The sequence below is a fragment of the Tachyglossus aculeatus genome, chromosome Y4, assembly GCF_015852505.1.
Source record: "Tachyglossus aculeatus isolate mTacAcu1 chromosome Y4, mTacAcu1.pri, whole genome shotgun sequence".
In the NCBI taxonomy this organism is placed as follows: domain Eukaryota; kingdom Metazoa; phylum Chordata; class Mammalia; order Monotremata; family Tachyglossidae; genus Tachyglossus; species Tachyglossus aculeatus.
The window spans coordinates 6209356-6232172 of record NC_052096.1 but is presented as its reverse complement, the minus strand read 5'-3'; the positions used below and the strand labels follow the sequence as shown (position 1 = coordinate 6232172).

Sequence of the window (22817 nt, the reverse complement as noted above, 5' to 3'; positions counted from 1 at the left end):
AAGTTCATTCAATCGTATTTATTGAGCGCTTACTGTGTGCACTGTACTAAGCACTTGGGAAGTCCAAGTCGGCAACAGATAATAATAATAATGGCATTTATTAAGCGCTTACTATGTGCCAAGCACTGTTCTAAGCGCTGGGGAGGATGCAAGGTGATCAGGTTGTCCCACGGGGGGCTCCCAGTCTTCATCCCCATTTTCCAGATGAGGGAACTGAGGCCCAGAGAAGTGAAGTGACTTGCCCAAAGTCACTCAGCTGACAGTTGGTGGAGCTGGGATTTGAACCCATGACCTCTGACTCCAAAGCCAGGGCTCTTTCCACTGAGCCGGTCCCTACCCAACAACGGGCTCACAGGCTAGAGGGGGGAGACAGACAACAAAGTGAAGTGACTTGCCCAGGGTCACCCAGCAGACAGGTGGGGGAGCCGGGATTCGAACCGGGCACGGCCCCTGTCCCCCGTGGGGCTCCCGGTCTTCATCCCCATTTTACAGATGAGGGGACTGAGGCCCGAAGACGTGAAATGACTCGCCCGAGGTCACAAGGCACACAATCTGACGCAGAGCGGGAGGGAGCGGACTGGGGAATAACCTCAACCATCCCGCCGGGGTCACACCGTAAGGGCCTTGGCACTAAGTAGGCGCTTAGCAAGTACCATACTTATTATTATTCTTAGATTCTACCTCCTGGAGGGTGGGGTGCTTTCATTCATTCATTCATTCATTCATTCAATTGTATTTATTGAGCGCCTACTACTACTAATAATAATTATGACATTTGTTCATTCATTCAATCACATTTATTGAGCGCCTACTGTGTGCAGAGCACTGGACTAAGCGCTTGGGAAGTACAAGTCGGTACGGTCCCTACCGAACAGTGAACAAGGAGAGGGTTCATTTGTTCAATCGTATTTATTGAGCGCTTACTACTACTAATAATAATGATATTTGTTCATTCATTCATTCAATCGTATTTATTGAGCGCTTACTACTACTACTAATAATAATGACATTTGTTCATTCATTCATTCAATCACATTTATTGAGCGCCTACTGTGTGCAGAGCACTGGACTAAGCGCTTGGGAAGGACAAGTCGGCAACATATAGAGATGGTCCCTACCCAACAGTGAACAAGGAGAGGGTTCATTCGTTCAATCATATTTATTGAGCGCTTACTACTAATAATAATAATGATATCTGTTCATTCACTCATTCAATCATATTTATTGAGCGCTTACTGTGTGCAGAGCACTGTACTAAGCACTTGGGAAGTACAAGTTGGTAACAGATAGAGATGGTCCCTACCCAACAGTGAACAAGGAGAGGGTTCATTCGTTCAATCGTATTTATTGAGCGCTTACTACTGTTACTAATAATGATGACATTTGTTCATTCATTCATTCAATCATATTTATTGAGCGCTTACTGTGTGCAGAGCACTGGACTAAGCGCTTGGGAAGGACAAGTCGGCAACATATAGAGACGGTCCCTACCCAACAGTGAACAAGGAGAGGGTTCATTAGTTCAATCATATTTATTGAGCGCTTACTACTACTACTAATAATGATATCTGTTCATTCATTCTTTCAATCATATTTATTGAGCGCTTACTGTGTGCAGAGCACTGGACTAAGCGCCTGGGAAGGACAAGTTGGCAACATAGAGAGACGGTCCCTACCCAACAGTGAACAAGGAGAGGGTTCATTCGTTCAATCGTATTTATTGAGCGCTTACTACTACTAATAATAATGATATTTGTTCATTCATTCAATCATATTTATTGAGCGCTTACTACTACTAATAATAATGATATTTGTTCATTCATTCGTTCAATCGTATTTATTGAGTGCTTACTACTACTAATAATAATGATATTTGTTCATTCATTCATTCAATCGTATTTATTGAGCGCTCCCTGTGTGCAGAGCACTGTACTGAGCGCTTGGGAAGTCCAAGTCGGCAACAGATAGAGATGGTCCCTACCCAACAATGAAGAAGGAGAGGGTTCATTCGTTCAATCGTATTTATTGAGCGCTTACTACTACTACTAATAATGGTGACATTTGTTCATTCATTCATTCAATCGTATTTATTGAGCGCTTACTGTGTGCAGAGCACTGGACTGAGCGCTTGGGAAGGACAAGTCGGCAACCTATAGAGGCGGTCCCTACCCAACAACGGGCTCACAGTCGAGAAGGGGGAGACGGATGGCCAAACGCAACACGTGGACGGGCGTCAAGTCGTCAGAACAAAGCGAATGATAGTGAAAAGCTAGACTGTGCCCTCTTTGGAGTTGGGGAAACTGAGGCCCGGAGAAGTAAGGTTAAAAGCAGCGGAGCCAGGTTTAGAACCCAGGTCCTCCGAGTCCCAGGCTGGGTTTTTTCTAATCGGCCGCCCGGCTTCTCCATCCGGCCTCCGTCCCCCAACTTCCCTGACCCTCGGCGGGGATGTGGGTTTCCTCGGCGATCATCATCATCATCAATCGTATTTATTGAGCGCTTACTATGTGCAGAGCACTGTACTAAGGCGATCTTGGGGGGGACTGTGATATTAGGACCGTGCAGACAGAACTAGGCCCTCCCCTCCCCTCCCGCCCCCCACATTTCCTCCTCCTCCTCTCACATCCTGTCTCTGCTTCCCATATTGGGCGGATGATCTGGGGCGGAAATTAAAGCCGCGGTTGGGAGGGGGGCCGGTGGAGACCCCCAAGGGAGAGCTGCTTTTGTGGGGGGGGGGGGGGTGTCCAGTACAGAGGCGGTGACCTCTGGGAGGGAGACTGGGAAGGGGGAAGGGGAAGGCCGCACCCAGGGAGAGGGTCCAGATGGAGCGGACGTCCAGAGGCCCCGGGGGACTACTGCGGCTGGCGGGCTTCCTGTCCGGTGAGTGACCGGCTGGCTCGCCCCCTCGGTCCCCCCGGACTGACCCTGCGGCTTACTTGTACTTCCCAAGCGCTTAGTACAGTGCTCTGCACGCAGTAAGCGCTCAATAAATACGATTGATGATGATGATGATGATGCCCCGGGATGGGCGGCGCTCGGGCACAGGCCTTGGGGGTCACCGGCTGTAGCCCTGGAAGCGTCCCCCCCTGTAGGCCTCCTCCTCATCATCAATCGTATTTACTGAGCGCTTACTGTGTGCAGAGCACTGTACTGAGCGCTTGGGAAGTCCAAGTTGGCAACATATAGAGACGGTCCCTACCCAACAGTGGGCTCACAGTCTTTTCCACGACCTCCAGGAAGCGTCAACCGCCAAAAATGGACTTGGGGGGTCACCGACTGTAGCCCTGGAGGCGTCCCCCCCATAGGCCTCCCCCGTCAGGCCACCACACGACCTCCAGGAAGCGTCAAACTGCCAAAACTGGACCTTGGGGGGTCACCGGCTTTTAGACTGTGAGCCCGCCGTTGGGTAGGGACCGTCTCTATATGTTGCCAACTTGGACTTCCCAAGCGCTTAGTACAGTGCTCTGCACGCAGTAAGCGCTCAATAAATACGACCGATTGATTGATTGATCAGCTGTAGCTCTGGAAGCGTCCCCCCCATAAGCCTCCCCCATCAGGCCGCCACACGACCTCCAAACCGCCAAAACTGGAGGCCAAATCCGGGGAGGGAAAGACCCCGGGCCTGGGGGATTCTTCATCCACCCGCTTTGTGACCTCAGGAATGCCGCTCAACCTCTCTGGGCTCCCACCCTTTTTTTTTTGGATGGTATTTGTTAAGCGCTTACTAGGTGCCTGCACTATTCTGAGCGCTGGGGTAGCTATGAGATCAGAATAGCGATAATAATAATGGTATTTGATAAGCACTTCATTCATTCAGTCGTATTTATTGAGCGCTTACTGCGTGCAGAGCACTGTACTGAGCGCTTGGGAAGTCCAAGTCGGCAACAGAGAGAGACGGTCCCTACCCAACAACGGGCTCAAAGTCTAGAAGCGGGGGCTCACAGAGTTGCCAGCCCTGTTCTAAGCGCTGGGGGAGATACAAGATGGTAATAGTGATGATAATTTGTACTTCCCAAGCGCTTAGTACAGTGCTCTGCACATAGTAAGCGCTCAATAAATACGATTGATGATGATGATGATAATGGTATCTGTTAAGCGCTTACTATGTACCAGGCACTGTACTGAGCGGTGGGGCGGTCGCCGGCAAGTCAGATTGGACCCAGCCCCTGTCCCACGTGGGGCTCACTCTCTCAAACTCCCATTTTACGGATGAGGTCACTGAAGCTCAGAGAAGTGAAGTGATTTAATAATAATAATAATAATGATGGCATTTATTAAGCGCTTACTATGTGCAGTGCACTGTTCTAAGCGCTGGGGAGGTTACAAGGTGATCAGGTTGTCCCAGGTGGGGCTCACTGTCTTAATCCCCATTTTACAGATGAGGGAACCGAGGCCCAGAGAAGTTGTGCCAGCTGACAATCGGTGGAGTGGGGATTTGAACCCATGACCTCCGACTCCAAAGCCCGGGCTCTTTCCCCTGAGCCACGCGATTTGACCAAAGTCACACAGCAAGAAGCAGAACCTCGGGGAACCAACACGGGCTCGGCCGCTCGGCTGCTGCGTGACCTGGGGCGGGTCACTTCAGTGCGTGGCTCAGTGGAAAGAGCCCGGGCTTTGGAGTCAGAGGTCATGGGTTCGAATGCCGACTCCACCACATGTCTGCTGTGTGATCTTGGGCAAGTCACTTCACTTCTCTGGGCCTCAGTGACCTCATCTGTAAAATGGGGATTAAGACTGTGAGCCCCACCTGGGACAACCTGATCACCCTGTAGCCTCCCCAGCGCTTAGAACAGTGCTTTGCACATAGTAAGCGCTTAATAAATGCCAATTATTATTATTATTATTATTATTATTATTATTATTATTATTCTCCGGGCCTCGGTTTCCTTGTCTGTATAATGGAGATTATCCTTATCTGTGAAGTGGAGATTTCAGACGGGGTGAGCGCCACGTGGGACAGGGAATGGGTCCAACCCCGTTATCTCGTATCTACCCCAAGGCTTAGACACTCTCCAGTCCGGACTTCACTCCATTTTTCTCCCAAAATCATCATCATCATCATCATCAATCGTATTTATTGAGCGCTTACTGGCTCAGTGGCAACAGCCCAGGCTTTGATGGCAGAGGTCGTGGGTTCAAATCCCGGCTCCGCCACTTGTCGGCCGGGTGGCTTTGGGCGAGTCACTCCTCTGGGCCTCAGTTCCCCTCATCTGGAAAATGGGGATGAAGACTGGGAGCCGCACGGGGGACAACCTTGATCCCCTTGTCACCTCCCCTGCGCTTAGAACAGTGCCCGGCACGGAGTAAGCATGTAGCAGCGTGGCTCAGTGGAAAGATCAATCAATCAATCAATCAATTGTATTTATTGAGCGCTTACTATGTGCAGAGCACTGTACTAAGCGCCTGGGAAGTACAAATTGGCAACATATAGAGACAGACCCTACCCAACAGTGGGCTCACAGTCTAAAAGGGGGAGACAGAGAACAATACCAAACATACTAACAAAATAAAATAAATAGAATAGATATGTACAAGTAGAATAAATAAATAAATAAATAGAGTAATAAATATGTACAAACACATATACATATATACAGGAAAGAGCCTGGGCTTTGGAGTCAGAGGTCGTGGGTTCAAATCCCGGCTCCGCCGATTGCCAGCTGTGTGACTTTGGGCAAGTCACTTCACTTCTCTGGGCCTCAGTTCCCTCATAACTCATGGGGATGAAGACTGTGAGCCCCCCGTGGGACAACCTTGATTACCTTGTATCCTCCCCAGCGCTTAGAACAGTGCTTGGCACACAGTAAGCACTTAACAAATACCAACATTATTATTATTATTATTATTATTATTACTGTGTGCAACTGTGAGCCCCATGTGGGACAACCTTGATTACCTTGTATCCTCCCCAGTGCTTAGAACAGTGCTTGGCACATAGTAAGCGCTTAACAAATACCAACATTATTATTATTATTATTATTATTATTACTGTGTGCAACTGTGAGCCCCACGTGGGACAACCTTGATTACCTTGTATCCTCCCCAGCGCTTAGAACAGTGCTTGGCACATAGTAAGCGCTTAACAAATACCAGCATTATTATTATTATTACTGTGTGCAACTGTGAGCCCCCCGTGGGACAACCTTGATTACCTTGTATCCTCCCCAGCGCTTAGAACAGTGCTTGGCACATAGTAAGCGCTTAACAAATACCAACATTATTATTATTATTACTGTGTGCAACTGTGAGCCCCACGTGGGACAACCTTGATTACCTTGTATCCTCCCCAGCGCTTAGAACGGTGCTTGGCACATAGTAAGCGCTTAACAAATACCAACATTATTATTATTATTATTATTATTACTGTGTGCAACTGTGAGCCCCACGTGGGACAACCTTGATTACCTTGTATCCCCCCCCCCAGCGCTTAGAACAGTGCTTGGCACATAGTAAGCGCTTAACAAATACCAGCATTATTATTATTATTACTGTGTGCAACTGTGAGCCCCACGTGGGACAACCTTGATTACCTTGTATCCTCCCCAGTGCTTAGAACAGTGCTTGGCACATAGTAATCGCTTAACATATACCAACATTATTATTATTATTAGTATGCAGAGCCTGTACTAAGCGGTTGGGAAGTACAAGTTGGCTCAGGCCGTGTTTCCCCGCTCCTCTAGGCCCTCCAGGGTTGCCCGTCCACCTCGACGTCATCATCAATCATCAATCGTATTTATTGAGCGCTTACTATGTGCAGAGCACTGTACTAAGCGCTTGGGAAGTACAAATTGGCAACATATAGAGACAGTCCCGACCCAACAGTGGGCTCACAGTCTAAAAGGGGGAGACAGAGAACAAAACCAAACATACTAACAAAATAAAATAAATAGAATAGATATGTACAAATAAAATAAATAAATAAATAGAGTAAAAAAAAATATGTACAAACATATATAGATATATACAGGTGCTGTGGGGAAGGGAAGGAGGTAAGATGGGGGGGATGGAGAGGGGGACGAGGGGGAGAGGAAGGAAGGGGCTCAGTCTGGGAAGGCCTTCTGGAGGAGGTGAGCTCTCAGCAGGGCCTTGAAGGGAGGAAGAGAGCGAGCTTGGCGGATGTCAGACAGAAACTCCTCACCCGCGGCTTTAAAGGCCTCCATCCCCTCACCCCACTGCCCTCCTCCTCTGCCCCTGCCCGCATATTTCTCTCTTCTAGTGCCAACTTTCTCCCCTCCCCTCCATCTCGTCTATCTCACTCACCCTCACCCTCTCCCCCACATCCGGCCGCTGGCCTGGACCACCCTTCCTCCTCACATCCTCCAGACGATTCCTCTCCCCGCCCTGTTGACGGCCCGTCTCCTTGGGTAGGGGCCGTCTCTAGATGTTGCCAACTTGCACTTCCCAAGCGCTTACTACAGTGCTCGGCACACAGCAAGTGCTCAATAAATACAATTGATTGATTCCCTGACTGAGCCCCCCGTCCTCCTCTCCCGCTCCCCTCTCGCTCCCTTTATTCATCCCCTTTCTTCATTAAGCGCTTAGTACAGTGCTCTGCACACAGTAAGCGCTCAATAAATACGATTGAAATACGATTGAATGAATCCCTGCTCATTCATTCGTTCAATCGTATTTATTGAGCGCTTACTGTGTACAGAGCGCTTGGGAAGTCCAAGTCGGCAACACATAGAGACGGTCCCTACCCAACAGCGGGCTCACAGTCTAGAAGGGGGAGACAGATGACAAAACAAAACATATTAACAAAATAAAATAAATAGAATAAATATGTACAAGTAAAATTAATAAATAGAGTAATAAATGAGTACAAACATATATACAGGTGCGGTGGGGAGGGGAAGGAGGTAAGGCGAGCCCCACATCGCTTATGTCCATCAGAGAAGCAGCGTGGCTCAGTGGAAAGAGCCCGGGCTTTGGAATCAGAGGTCACGGGTTCAAATCCCGGCTCTGCCAATTGTCAGCTGGGTGACTTTGGGCAAGTCACTTCACTTCTCTGGGCCTCAGTTCCCTCATCTGGAAGATGGGGATGAAGACTGTGAGCCCCACGTGGGACAACCTGATCACCTTGTAACCTCCCCACCGCTTAGATCAGTGCTTGGCACATAGTCAGTTCTTAATAAATGCCATTATTATTATTATCTCCATCATTTATTGATTTCTATCATTGTCTGCCTCCCCCTCTAATAATAATAATAATGATGATGGCATTTGCTAAGCACTTACTATGTGCCAAGAACTGTTCTAAGCGCTGGGATGGCTACAAGGTGATCAGGTTGTCCCACGTGGGGCTCGCCGTCTTCATCCCCATTTTCCAATCAATCAATCAATCAATCAATCAATCGTATTTATTGAGCGCTTACTGTGTGCAGAGCACTGTACTAAGCGCTTGGGAAGTCCAAGTTGGCAACATAGAGAGACAGTCCCTACCCAACAGCGGGCTCACAGTCTAGAAGGGGGAGACAGAGAACAAAACCAAACATATTAACAAAATAAAATAAATAGAATAGATATGTACAAGTAAAATAAATAAATAGAGTAATAAATATGTACAAACATATATACATATATACAGGTGCTGTGGGGAAGGGAAGGAGGTAAGACGGGGGGGGTGTGTGGAGAGGGGAACGAGGGGGAGAGGAAGGAAGGGGGTCTGAGGCCCAGAGAATCAGTCAATCGTATTTATTGAGAGCTTACCGTGTGCAGAGCACTGTACTAAGCGCTTGGGAAGTCCAAGTTGGCAACATATAGACGGTCCCTACCCAACAGTGGGCTCACAGTCTAAAAGAGAAGTCAAGTGACTTGCCCAAAGTCCCACAGCCGACAAGTGACAGAGCCGGGATTAGCACCCCTGACTGTGGGCCGGTAATGTGTCTCCTTCATGTTATAGTGTACTCTCCCAAGTGCTTAGTACAGTGCCCTGCACACGGTAAGCGCTCAGTAAATATAATTGACTGACTGCCACCTTAGTAAGTGCTTAACAAACACTACAATCAATCAATCAATTGTATTTATTGAGCGCTTACCGTGTGCATAGCACTGTACTAAGCGCTTGGGAAGTACAAGTTGGCAACGTAGAGAGACAGTCCCTACCCAACAGTGGGCTCACAGTCTAGAAGGGGGAGACAGAGCTCCCAGCGTGGCTCAGTGGAAAGAGCCCGGGCTTTGGAGTCAGAGGTCATGGGTTCAAATCCCGGCTCCTCCAATTGCCAGCTGGGTGACTTTGGGCAAATCACTTCTCTTCTCTGTGCTTCAGTTCCCTCATCTGTAAAATGGGGATGAAGACTGTGAGCCCCCGGTAGGACAACCTGATCACCTTGTAACCTCCCCAGCGCTTAAAACAGTGCTTTGCGCATAGTAAGCTCTTAATAAATGCCATTATTATTATTATTTAAGAGGAAAGGGGGGGGCTTAATCTGTGAAGGCCTCCTGGAGGAGATGGACCTTCAGTAAGCCTTTGACCTCCGGCCTCTTTCCCACCTCCTCCCTGAACTCTGACTCAGCTCTCTCACATGGATTCGAAAGGGGAACCTCGGAGAGAAGCGGAAAATTTTGTCCCGGGTTTCCATTTTCCCACTTTCGGTGTCTTATCACGCGACTCTTCAATTTTTTTCTTCTAGTGGTATTTGTTAAGCACGAACTACGTGCCAAGTACTCCCCTCCCCATCGTCCCTACTCCCTTCCTCGGCTCTACCGCTCCCGCCCCATAGCACTTGGGTATATATGTATATATTTATTATTCTATTTACTTTATTAATTCTGTGTATGTACCTATCATTCTATTTATTTTGATGCTATTGATGCCTGTCTACTTAATAATAAAATAACGATGGCATTTATTAAGCGCTTACTCTGTGCCAAGTACTGTTCTAAGCGCTGGGGAGGTTACAAGGTGATCGGGTTGTCCCACGGAGGGGCTCCCAGTCTTAATCCCCTTTCTACAGATGAGGTAACTGAGGCACAGAGACGTTAAGTGGCTCGTCCCCCTCTTCCCCCTCGTCCCCCTCTCCATCCCCCCGTCTTACCTCCTTCCCTTCCCCACAGCACCTGTATATATGTATATATGGTTGTACATATTTATTACTCTATTTATTTATTTTACTTGTACATTTCTATCCTACTTATTTTATTTTGTTGGTATGTTTGGTTCTGTTCTCTGTCTCCCCCTTTTAGACTGTGAGCCCACTGTTGGGTAGGGACTGTCTCTATGTGATGCCAATTTGTACTTCCCAAGCGCTTAGTACAGTGCTCTGCACATAGTAAGCGCTCAATAAATACGATTGATTGATTGATTGATTGCCCAAAGTCACACAGCTGGCAATTGGTGGAGCCGGGATTTGAATCCATGACCTCTGATTCCAAAGTCCATACTCTTTCCCCTGAGCCACACTGTCTGCTGGGTGACCTGGAGCGAGTCACTTTACTTCTCTGAGCCTCAGTTCCCTCAGTTGTCAAATGGGGATTGAGACTGGGATCCCCCCTGTGGGACAGGGGCTGGGAAGCAGCGTGGCTCAGTGGAAAGAGCCCGGGCTTTGGAGTCAGAGGTCATGGGTTCGAATCCCGGCTCTGACACATGTCTGCTGTGTGACCTTGGGCAGGTCACCTGACTTCTCTGGGCCTCAGTTACCTCATCTGTAAAATGGGGATGAAGACTGTGAGCCCCCCGTGGGACAACCTGATCACCTTGTATTCCCCCCCACCCCCAGCACTTAAAACAGTGCTTTGCACATAGTAAGCGCTTAACAAATGCCATTATTATTATTATTATTTGCCTGTTTCCACCCCAGTGCTTAGTACAGTGCCTGGCACATAGTAAGCGCTTAACAAATACCAGCCAGCATTGTGGCTCAGTGGGAAGAGCCCGGGTTTGGGAGTCAGAGGTCATGGGTTCTAATCCTGCCTCTGCCACTTGTCAGCTGGGTGATGATGATGGTAATGGGCAAGTCGATTAATCAATCATCAATCAGTTGCATTTATTGAGCACTTACTGTGTGCAGAGCACTGTACGAAGCGCTTGGGAAGTACAAGTTGGCAACATTTGGAGACAGTCCCTACCCAACAGCGGGCTCACAGTCTAGAAGGGGGAGACAGAGAACAAAACCAAACATATTAACAAAAGAAGATAAATAGAATAGATATGTACAAGTAAAATAAATAAATAAATAAATAAATAAATAAATAGACTAGATATGTAAAAGTAAAATAACTAAATAAATAGAGTAATCAATATGTACAAACATATATACATATATGCAGGTATATACATAACTTCTCTGGGCCTCAGTGACTTCATCTGGAAAATGGGGATTGAGACTGTGAGCCCCCCGTGGGACAACCTGATCACCTTGTAACCTCCCCAGTGCTTAGAACAGTGCTTGGCACGTAGTAAGCGCTTAACAAATACCATTATTATTATTATTATTGTCATTCCTCGTTGAGCAGTTCTCTAACTGAGATCTTCTACTGCCCATCCTGCTTCCACCCTGTGGCGTCCTGGGGTGGTTAGTGAGGCCCAGAGAGGGGAAAGGGCTGGCCCCGGGACACACAGCATCGGGGAGCTGAGGGGGAATTAGAACCCGCAACCAGCGGTCCCCCCGGTCCGCCTGCTCCGCTGTATCTCCGGGACCACCCTGTTACTACCATGCTGGAGGATGGAAGTGGGGCCCTGAGGCGACCCCTGCTCCAGGAGCCGTCCACCCCCTCGCCCCCGCAGTCTCCGGCCTGGCGTCCGGATCGCCATCCCGCGCTGAGCGTCCGCCCCCTGTGTCGTAGGTGCCTGGATCGTTGGGGCGCAGGGGCCCCCCATGAACCACACGCGGGGAGACTCCGTCCTCTTCCCCCTAAACGTCTCCGTGACCTCCGACTTGCGGGCGGTCGAATGGACCTTCGTGACCAAGAAGCAGGCTATCGTGGAGCTCCGGCCCGGGTCTCAGGGGACCCTTCCCACCTGGGTCCAGGAGAGCTACAAACAGAGGGTCCACAATGTCGCCGGGATCTCCCTGCGGTTGCTGGATGTGACTCCTGAGGACAGCGGCACCTACGAGGCCCAAGTCAAATTCCAGTCGGGAACGGTCCAGAAGCAGCAATTCACCCTCGCGGTGTACGGTGAGAGAGGGGCTCGGGGGGGCGGGGGGACCCTCTGCCGGGCTGGACGCCGAGGACGGGCTGGCTGGCGGTCACCTCGCCGTCCGGCCCGCGGTGAGTTGCCTCACCCTGGCTCCCCCCTGTAGCCGAGGTCAAGCTGTCCCCTCTCCCCGCATCACCTTGTGCCTCAGTATCCACCTCATTTTCCCCACCCCATTATCCCCTCCTGGGCCACAGAGACTAGAAGCAGAGGAACCGTCACCTTGCCGGCCCTCGCCTCCCCTTTCCCCGCCTCGGTTTCCCCCTCCGCCAACCGGGGGCATCCTCCCAGTCTCCACATCAGTGAGGGCGAGGGGTCGGGGGTCCCCATCGGGTGGCTCCCCCGGGCCCTGACCCCCGCTGTCTCTCCTCTGTCAGAGCCGGTGCCCGTCCCCGAGATCCACTGGCGGCCCGCAAGCCGGGTCTCGGCCTGGTGCAACGTGACTCTGGAGTGTCGGCTCCCGGGGGCGGGAGAGGGGGCGGCCGTGACCGTGAGCTGGAGGAGGGGGGACCCCCCGGAGGAACTGGCAGGGGCGGAGCGGCGGGGGCTGTCCCCCGACCACCGGACCCTCAGCCTGGCCCTGCCTTCGCCCCATCCCAACGTCACCTCCTTCACCTGCCTGGCCCACTCTCCCGCCCAGGAGAGAAGCGCCTCCATCCAACTCGGGGACCCCTGCCCCTCACCGGAGTCTTCCACTAAAGGTACCCAGAAGTTCAATTAATTCGGGGGTCCCCACACTGTCCTGCTGCCCACCCCAAGGGAGACTGTAGATGGTCAGCTCGTCCTCTAGACCGTCAGCTCGCTGTGGGCGGGGAATTGGGTCCGTTTGTCGCTCTGTCGTCCTCTCAATCAATCAATCAATCGTATTTATTGAGTGCTTACTATGTGCAGAGCACTGTACTAAGCGCTTATAATAATGATGGTATTTGTTAAGCGCTTACTATGTGCAAAGCACTGTTCTAAGCACTGGGGAGGTTACAAGGCGATCAGGTTGTCCCACGGGGGGCTCACAGTCTTAATCCCCATTTTCCAGATGAGGGAACTGAGGCCCAGAGAAGTGAAGTGACTTGCCCGGAGTCACATACCGGTGCTCTGCACACGGTAAGCGCTCAATAGATAGGACAGACCGACCTATGTGGGGTGTCGCCACAGACCGCTTTCAGCTACCTCCACCGGCCCCCCTCAACGCCGGCCTCTTGGCCTCTGACTGGTGGTGTGAGGATGGGTTGGGGGCGTCTATTATTCCAGGGGCGGCTTCCTCGGTGAACGCCTTCCCCCTAAACGGGATTATCTCCGCCGCTCTGCTGCTGTCCCTGTCCCTGCGGATGGATTACGATTAAAGGAGAAGATGGAGGCGGAGAGGGGCAGGTAAGCCAGGTGACCCCAACTTCAGCCGTTCTCCCTTTTCCCCTCGTCCGCCCTCCCAGGCGAGAGCCGCTCTCCCCAGCGCAGCCGGTGGTGGTTGTTCAGGGAGGCTGCTGTGTGGACGGAGCCCGACAGCAGGGGCCGCTGGAGCCACTGGTTTCCCGGGGCTCCCGAGGCGGGAAGGGAAGCCGAGAGAGCAGGGCCAGTCATCGGACTCCGACCGTGACCCCTAATAATAATAATGATGGCATTTCTTAAGCGCTTACTATGTGCAAAGCACTGTTCTAAGGCTGGGGAGTTACAAGGTGATCAGGTCGCCCCACGGGAGGCTCACAGTCTTAATCCCCATTTTACAGATGAGAGAACTGAGGCACGGAGAAGTTAAGTGACTTGACCAAAGTCACACAGCTGGTAATTGGCGGAGCCGGGATTTGAACCCATGACCTCTGACTCCAAAGCCAGGACTCTTTCCACTGAGCCACGCTGCTTCTCTTAAGCCCTGGGGAGGTTAACAAGGTGATCAGGTTGTCCCACGGGGGGCTCCCAGTCTTAATCCCCATTTTACAGATGAGGGAACTGAGGCCCAGAGAAGTTAAGTGATTTGCCCAAAGTCACTCAGCTGACAATTGGCAGAGCCAGGATTTGAACCCATGACCTCTGACTCCAAAGCCCAGGTTCTTTCCACTGAGCCACGCTACTTCTCTTAAGCCCTGGGGAGGTTAACAAGGTGATCAGGTTGTCCCACGGGGGGCTCCCAGTCTTAATCCCCATTTTACAGATGAGGGAACTGAGGCCCAGAGAAGTTAAGTGATTTGCCCAAAGTCACTCAGCTGACAATTGGCAGAGCTGGGATTTGAACCCATGACCTCTGACTCCAGAGCCTGTGCTCTTTCCAGTGAGCCACGCTGCTTCTCTAACCTGACCTCTGACCCTCGATCCCACCTTTCCCTTAGACTGGAAGCCCCGCGTGGACAATGACTCGGTCCAACTAAATAATAAGAATAATGACGATGGCATTTGTTAAGCGCTTACTATGTGCCAAGCACTGTTCTGAGCGCTTGGGTAGATACGAGGTAATCAGGGTAGGGCTCCCAGTCTTCATCCCCATTTTACAGATGAGGGAACTGAGGCCCAGAGAAGTGAAGTGACTTGCCCAAAGTCACCCAGCTGACAAGTGGCAGAAGCGGGATTAGAACCCACGACCTCTGACTCCCAACCCCGGGCTTTTTCCACTAAGCCAAGCTGCTTCTCTAAATGACAATGGTATTTGTTCAGCGCTTACTATGTGCCAAGCACTGTTCTAAGCGCTGGGGGGGATACAAGGTGATCAGGTTCTCCCAGGGGGGCTCACGGTCTCAATCCCCATTTTACAGATGAGGGAAGTGAGGCCCAGAGAAGTCAAGTGACTTGCCCAAGGTGACACAGCAGACAGGTGGCGGAGTCAGGATTAGAACCCACGACCTTCTGCTTCCCAGGCCCGGGCTGTAGCCACTAGGCCATGCATCCGTCCAGCCCTCAGTACGGTGCTCGGCATGTAGTTAACGCGTGGCTTAGTGGAAAGGGCCCGGGCTTGGGAGTTGTAGGACGTGGGTTCAAATCCCGGCTCTGCCACTTGTCAGCTGGGTGACCTTGGGCGAGTCGGTTCACTTCTCTGGGCCTCAGTTCCCTCATCTGGAAAATGGGGATGAAGACAGTGAGCTCCACGTGGGACAACCCGTGGACCTCGTATCTCCCCCAGAGCTTCGAACAGTGCTCGGCACATGGTAAGCGCTTAACAAATACCATCATTATCATTATTCTTCTTCTGCTGATTCCCTCTCCCCCGTCCGCCCTCCGCCCTGAACGCCAGGAAGCCGGTGGGAATCCGCAGTGGGGGGGTCCGGCGTTTCCGAGGAGGGAGGTTGTGGGGGAGACCGGGGGGTTGGAGTGGACCCAAAGCCCCGCCCGGGCCCCTTCCGAGAGGAAACCGAGGCAGAGCCGGGACCCCGGGAGGAGAAAACAGGAAGCGATAACGGGAGAAGGCCCACCGACGTGGTTCCGGAGGAAAAGGGGCAAGGCCGAGAATCGGTCATCTTTATTGTAGGGGTCGCGTGACGTGGACGTCCATTCATTCATTCATTCATTCAATCATATGTATTGAGCGCTTGCTGTGTGCAGAGCACTGGACTAAGCGCTTGGGAAGTAAAAGTTGGCAACATATAGAGACGGTCCCTACCCAACAACGGGCTCACGGTCTAGAAGGGGGAGACAGACAACAAAACAAAGCATGTGGACACGTGTCAAAATCGTCAGAACAAATAGAGCCCACTGTTGGGTAGGGACTATCTCTAGATGTTGCCAACTTGTACTTCCCAAGCGCTTAGTCCAGTGCTCTGCACACAGTAAGCGCTCAATAAATACGATGGATTGATTGATTGATCATTCACAAAATAAAAAGAATAGTAAATATGTACTACATGTTTTCCAATGGCTGCTAACACTGTCCAAATATTTCCTAACATAGTGCTGTGATGACCCGACCAAGAGGAAAAAGCCTCAGTGGTATTTTTAACCCAGTCTTGCAGATGTCTCTTCATCAATCGTATTTATTGAGCGCTTACTATGTGCAGAGCACTGGACTAAGCGCTTGGGAAGTACAAATTGGCAACATATAGAGACAGTCCCTACCCAACAGTGGGCTCCCAGGAAGAAATATTTGCTACCACCAGCATCCGAGTTTTCCTTGCCCCGTAGCAGGGCATTGGAGAATTTCATTGTTTGGAGAAAGTCATCATCAATCGTCATCAATTGTATTTATTGAGCGCTTACTATGTGCAGAGCACTGTACTAAGCGCTTGGGAAGTACAAATTGGCAACATATAGAGACAGTCCCTACCCAACAGTGGGCTCACAGGAAGAAATATTTGCTACCACAAGCATCCGAATTTTCCTTGCCCCGTAGCAGGGCATTGGAGAATTTCATTGTTTGGAGAAAGTCATCATCAGTCGTCATCAATCGTATTTATTGAGCGCTTACTATGTGCAGAGCACTGGACTAAGCGCTTGGGAAGTACAAATTGGCAGAAGTCTTGTAGACAGAATAACCTCTGCCCTAGTCAATGCGTAACAAATATTCCATGAATTGTAAATACCAGTGTAAAAAAACAAACAAGCAAAAAACACTCCAATGGGAGGGGTAGGGGGTGGGTAAAGAGTTTGCACTTAATTACCAAGCTCTGGTCCCTCATTTGCTCTCACACAGACTTGTTTTCGAAAAAGAATTAAGCTCCGAAATGAACTTGAATTGCACCCTAGGTGAACAGGATCAGCACCACAGGAAGATTGAATGGCTCAGTGGAAAAAGCACAGGCTTGGGAGTCAGAGGTCACGGGTTCGAATCCCGACCCCGCCAACTGTCAGCTGTGTGACCTTGGGCAAGTCACTCAACCTCTCTGTGCCTCAGCCGCCTCATCTGCGAAATGGGGACTAAGACTGATGAACCGCCCCCGACGCCGCAGCCGCAAGGAAACTCGACGACGGGAGAAGAGGCCGACTCGTCCGGCGAGTGCCCGGGCCCGGCCTGGACGTCCTGACAATTTCCCGGTGACCCGTTCGGGAACCGGGCCCATCTCAGTCGGCCAATCTCTTCGTCGGCTCCGTCCGTTTTGAGTTCTCGGGCCAAACCGTCCGTAGAGAGTTGGGACGACGCATCGCGAGGGCCCTGCGGCTTTTTGCGGGGGGTCTTTGAGACGTGAAATGCCCCCCATCATCATCAATCGTATTTATTGAGCGCTTACTGCGTGCAGAGCGCTGTCCTAAGCGCTTGAATAAGGATGGCATTTATTAAGCGCTTACTATGTGCAAAGCCCTGTGTGACTTTGGGCAAGTCACTTAACTTCTCTTTGCCTCAGTTACCTCATCTGTAAAATGGGGATTAAGACTGTGAGCCCCCCGTGGGACAACCTGATTACCTTGTAACCTCCCCAGCGCTTAGAACAGTACTTTGTACATAGTAAGCGCTTAATAAATGCCATCATTATTATTATTATTATTATTCTAAGCGCTGGAGAGGTTACGAGGTGATCAGGTTGTCCCACAGGGGGCTCACAATTTTAATCCCCATTTTACAGGGGAGGTAACTGAGGCACACTTGCCCAAAGTCACCCAGCTGACAATTGCCAGAGGCGGAATTTGAACCCATGACCTCTGACTCCAAAGCCCGCGCGCTTTCCACTGAGCCACGCTGCTTAAAGCAGACTTTTAGACTGTGAGCCCGCTGTTGTGTAGGGACCGTCTCTATATGTTGCCAATTTGTACTTCCCAAGCGCTTAGTACAGGGCTCTGCACACGGTAAGCACTCAATAAATACGATTGATTGATTGATTAAAGCTAAATGCTGCGTGACCCTGGGCACGGGTGTTCATTAAGCTCTTACTATGCGCAAAGCACTGTACCGAACACTGAGAAGGGAGAGGACCCTGACTTCAGTCGGATCGGGTGGGGGGAGCTGGGCTGAGATTCCTTAGGAATAGAGTGGGAGCGGAGGGAAAAATCGGAAATTAAAAGAACGGATAAATAACGAATAAATACACGGAGCGGAAGGCGGCGGTTTTTCCACGTTTCTGCCAGACTGTTGGGTTTTGGTTTTCAATCAATCAATCAATCAATCAATCAATCGTATTTATTGAGCACTTACTGTGTGCAGAGCACTGTACTAAGCGCTTGGGAAGTACAAGTTGGCAACATATAGAGACGGTCCCTACCCAACAGGGGGCTCACAGTCTAAAAGCGCTTAGTAAAAGTCTAAAAGCGCTTCCCAAGCGCTTAGTACAGTGCTCTGCACACAGTCAGTGCTCAATAAATACGATTGATTGATTAAAAGGTGGGCTCGCGGTCTAAAAGACTTTTCAGCTGTTTTCTCAGGTATATTGTCCTCTCCCAAACGCTTAGTGCAGCGCTTTGCACACAGGAGGCGCTCAATAAATAGGAACCGATTCCCAACTATGGGAAGGTGAGCCACGGGGTGGTCAACCGGATGGGGAAAGTTCACTGACCCCGCTGCCCATAGGTGTTTAGGAGGCTGTTGTTTGGACTCCGCTCATTAAAAGAGCCCAGGCTTGGGAGTCAGAGGACCTGGGTTCGAATTCTGGCTCCGCCACTCTGTCCGCTGCGTGACCTTGGGCCGGTCACTTCCCTTCCCTCTGCCTCTGTTTCCTCATCTGGAAAATGGAGATTCAAAACCTGGGTTCGAATTCCGGCTCCGCCGCTCTGTCCTCTGCGTGATCTCGGGCAAGTCACTTCGCTTCCCTTTGCCTCTGTTTCCTCATCTGGAAAACGGGGATTCAAATCCTGTTCTCCCTCCTATTTGGACCCCGAGTCCCATTTGGGACGGGGACCGTGTCCGACCTGATTAACTTGTATCGACCCTGGTGCTTAGTACAGTGCTTGGCGCCTAATAAGTGCTTAATAAATATCGCAATTATTATCACGGTCGTTATTGATAAATGTGGTGTTCGTTAAGCTCTTACTATGCTTCAAGCACTGTACTGAACACTGAGAAGGGAGAGGTAAGACATGAGATTGGACAGCGTGGTTGAGTGGGGGGAGCCCGGGTTTAGGAGTCCAAAGGATCTGGGTTCTAATCCTGGCTCTGCCCTACGTCTGCCGCGTGACCTTGGGTAAGTCACTTCACTTCTCTGTGCCTCAATTCCCTCATCTGTAAAATGGGGATTAAGATGGTGAGTCCCGCGTGGGACAGGGACTGTATCCAACCTGATTAGCTTGTATCTGCCCCCAGCGCTTAGTACAGTGCCTGGCACGTAGTAAGCGCTTAACAGCGTGGCTTGAGAAGCAGCATGGCTCAGTGGAAAGAGCCCGGGCTTTGGAGTCAGAGGCCATGGGTTCGAATCCCAGCTCCGCCACATGCCTGCTGTGTGATCTTGGGCAAGTCACTTCACTTCTCTGAACCTCAGTGACCTCATCTGGAAAATGGGGATGAAGACTGTGAGCCCCACGTGGGACATCCTGATCACCCTGTATCCTCCCCAGCGCTTAGAACAGTGCTTTGCACATAGTAAGCGCTTAACAAATGATTATTATTATTATTATTATTATTATTTTATTATTATTAACAAATACCACCGGAATGGGTGTTGTGAATTAATTGGGAGGAGGAGGAGCTTGGAAAGGGAGTGATTTCCAGGCGGGAGCATGGAGTCAGAGGTGAGAGAGTTCATCCATTCGATCCTATTTATTGAGCGCTCACTGTGTGCACAGCGCTGGACTACGACTAATAATAGCCGTAGTAATAATTGTCACCGACTTGTACTTCCCAAGCGCTTAGTCCAGTGCTCTGCACACAGTAAGCGCTCAATAAATACGATCGAATGAATGAATGAATAATAATAACGATGGCATTTATTATGCGCTTACTATGTGCGGAGCGCTGTTCTAAGCGCCGGGGAGGTTACAAGGTGATGAAGTTGCAGGGGGCTCACAGTCTTCATCCCCATTTTCCAGATGAGGGAACTGAGGCACAGAGAAGTCAAGTGGCTTGCCCAAAGTCACCCAACTGGCAACCGGCGGAGAAGGGAAGTTGAGGACAAGGAGGCGCTCAGCGTGGCGCGGAGCGGGGTGGCGTTTTGGGGGGTGAGGGGAGGTTGGGTAGGGTGGCTTTAAGAGGGAAGCAGCGTGGCTCAGTGGAAAGAGCCCGGGCTTTGGAGTCAGAGGTCATGGGTTCGAATCCCGCCTCCACCACATGTCTGCTGTGTGACCTTGGGCAAGTCACTTAACTTCTCGGAGCCTCGGTTACCTCATCTGTCAAATGGGGATGAAGACTGTGAGCCCCACGTGGGACAACCTGATCACCTTGTATCCCCCCCCAGCGCTTAGAACAGTGCTTTGCACATAGTAAGCGCTTAACAAATGCCATCATTATTATTATTATTATTATTAAGGAGACCCGGAGAAGCAGTGTGGCCCAGTGGCTACAGCCCGGCTCCTCCCTCATCTGCTGTGTGACCTTGTGCAAGTCATTTCACGGCTCCGGGCCTCGGCTCCCCATCTGTCGAATGGGGATGAAATCCCTTCTCTCCTGCCGGCTTAGCCAGGCGGGACAGGGACTGTGTCCGTCCGGATTCTCTTGTCTCCACTCCAGCACTTAGAACAGTGTTTGACGCCTGCTCTCCCGAGCGCTTAGTACAGTGCTTTGTGCACGGTAAGCGCTCCATAAATGCGGTTGACTGAATGAGTAGGGACCGTCTCTATATGTGGCCAACTTGCACTTCCCAAGTGCTTAGTACAGTGCTGTGAACACAGTAAGCGCTCAATAAATACGATTGAATGAATACAGTTCACGTGCTCTCCCGAGCACTTAGTACAGTGCTTTGTGCACGGTAAGCGCTTCATAAATACAGTTTACTGAATGAGTAGGGACCGTCTCTCTATGTTGCCAACTTGTACTTCCCAAGCGCTTAGTACAGTGCTTTGCACACAGTAAGCGCTCAATAAATACGATTGAATGAATAAATACAGTTCGCGTGCTCTCCCGAGCACTTAGTACAGTGCTTTGGGCACGGTAAGCGCTTCATAAATACAGTTTACTGAATGAGTAGGGACCGTCTCTATATGTGGCCAACTTGTACTTCCCAAGCGCTTAGTACAGTGCTTTGCACACAGTAAGCGCTCAATAAATACGATTGAATGGATAAATACAGTTCGCATGCTCTCCCGAGCGCTTACTACAGTGCCTTGCGCACGGTAAGCGCTTCATAAATGCAGTTGACTGAATGGGTAAGGACCGTCTCTATATGTGGCCAACTTGCACTTCCCAAGCGCTTAGTACAGTGCTCTGAACACAGTAAGCGCTCAATAAACACAATTGAATGAATAAATACAGTTCGCGTGCTCTCCCAAGCGCTTAGTACAGTGCTTTGTGCATGGTAAGCGCTTCATAAATACAGTCAGTTCCCTCATCTGTAAAAATGGGGATGAAGACTGGGAGCCCCACGCGGGACAACTTGATCACATTGTATCCTCCCCAGCGCTTAGAACAGTGCTTTGCACGTAGTAAGCGCTTAACAAATGCCATCATTATTATTATTATTATTATTATTATGAGTTTATAGTCTAGAGCGGAGGGAGGCAGACATTAATTTTAAAAAATAATAAATTACAGATCTGTACATAAGCGCCGGGGTGGCTGTTCTCCCTCCTCCTTAGACCGCGAGCCCCATACGGGACCCAATTATCTTGCACAGCGCTTAGCACAGTGCTTGACACATAAAAAGCACTTCTTGACAACCACCACAGAAAGGAGACGGACCCTAAAAATCAAATTTTCCAATGTAACACAGAGAAGCAGCGCGGCCTAACGGAAAGAAGTCGGGGCCTGGAGGGGTCAGAGGACCCGGGTTCTAATCCCGGCTCCGCCACGCGTCTGCTGGGCGACCCTTGGGCTTCCGCGTGCCTCAGTTCCCTCATCGGCAAAATGGGCATTGAGACGGCGAGCCCCACGGGGGACGGGGACCGCGTCCAACCCGATTTGCTCGTCTCCACCCCGGCGCTTAGTACAGTGCCTGGCACCCTTGGGCTTCCGCGTGCCTCAGTTCCCTCGTCTGCAAAATGGGGATGAGACGGCGAGCCCCACGGGGGACAGGGCCCGGTTTGCTCGTCCCCACCCCGGCGCTTAGTACAGTGTCTGGCACGTAGTAAGCCCTTAACAACGGCCACGGTTATCATCAATCGTATTTACTGAGCGCTTACTGTGGGCAGAGCACTGTACTAAGCGCTTGTCGTTATTATCGTTATTGTTATTATCTCGTCTCTACTCCAGGGCTTACTGCAGTGCTTGGCGCAGGGGAGGCACCTAACAAATATCCCAATCACGAGGCTTTTTAGGGGGGCGATTCTGGTCCAGGCGGTGATGGGGGTGGTCCTTCTTGGGGGAAGTTGCCAAGGGTGACGCCAATTTGTGGAAAACCCTCTGACCTTAAAGCATTGTCAAGGGGCTTACCTGTATATATGTATATACCTGTATATATGTATATATGTTTGTACATATTTATTACTCTATTTATTTATTTATTTATTTATTTTACTTGTACATATCCATTCTATTTATTTTATTTTGTTAGTATGTTTGGTTTTGTTCTCCGTCTCCCCCTTTTAGACTGTGAGCCCACTGTTGGGTAGGGACTGTCTCTCATATGTTGCCAATTTGTACGTCCCAAGCGCTTAGTACAGTGCTCTGCACATAGTAAGCGCTCAATAAATACGATTGGTGATGATGATGACCTCCTCCGGCCGATGTACCCGGAGGAGGAAGTTTATGGGAGAACGA

At 50.4% G+C, this 22817-nt stretch overlaps 1 protein-coding gene across 2 annotated transcripts; it reads left to right on the top strand.

Moving 5' to 3' along the window:
* Positions 1–2800: 2800 nt before the first annotated feature.
* Positions 2801–16869, top strand: LOC119946844 (SLAM family member 5-like). 2 transcript variants are annotated; one of them, XM_038768315.1, is made up of 5 exons: positions 2801–2877; positions 11782–12114; positions 12511–12834; positions 13382–13501; positions 16793–16869. In XM_038768315.1, exons 1-4 carry the CDS (start codon positions 2820–2822, stop codon positions 13471–13473), a joined length of 807 nt encoding a protein of 268 aa, XP_038624243.1. In that variant the 5' UTR covers positions 2801–2819; the 3' UTR covers positions 13474–13501; positions 16793–16869. The 2 variants fall into 2 exon arrangements, with proteins under 2 accessions (XP_038624243.1, XP_038624244.1); XM_038768316.1 differs by having other exon boundaries at positions 16740–16816.
* The last annotated feature ends 5948 nt before the right edge of the window (positions 16870–22817 follow it).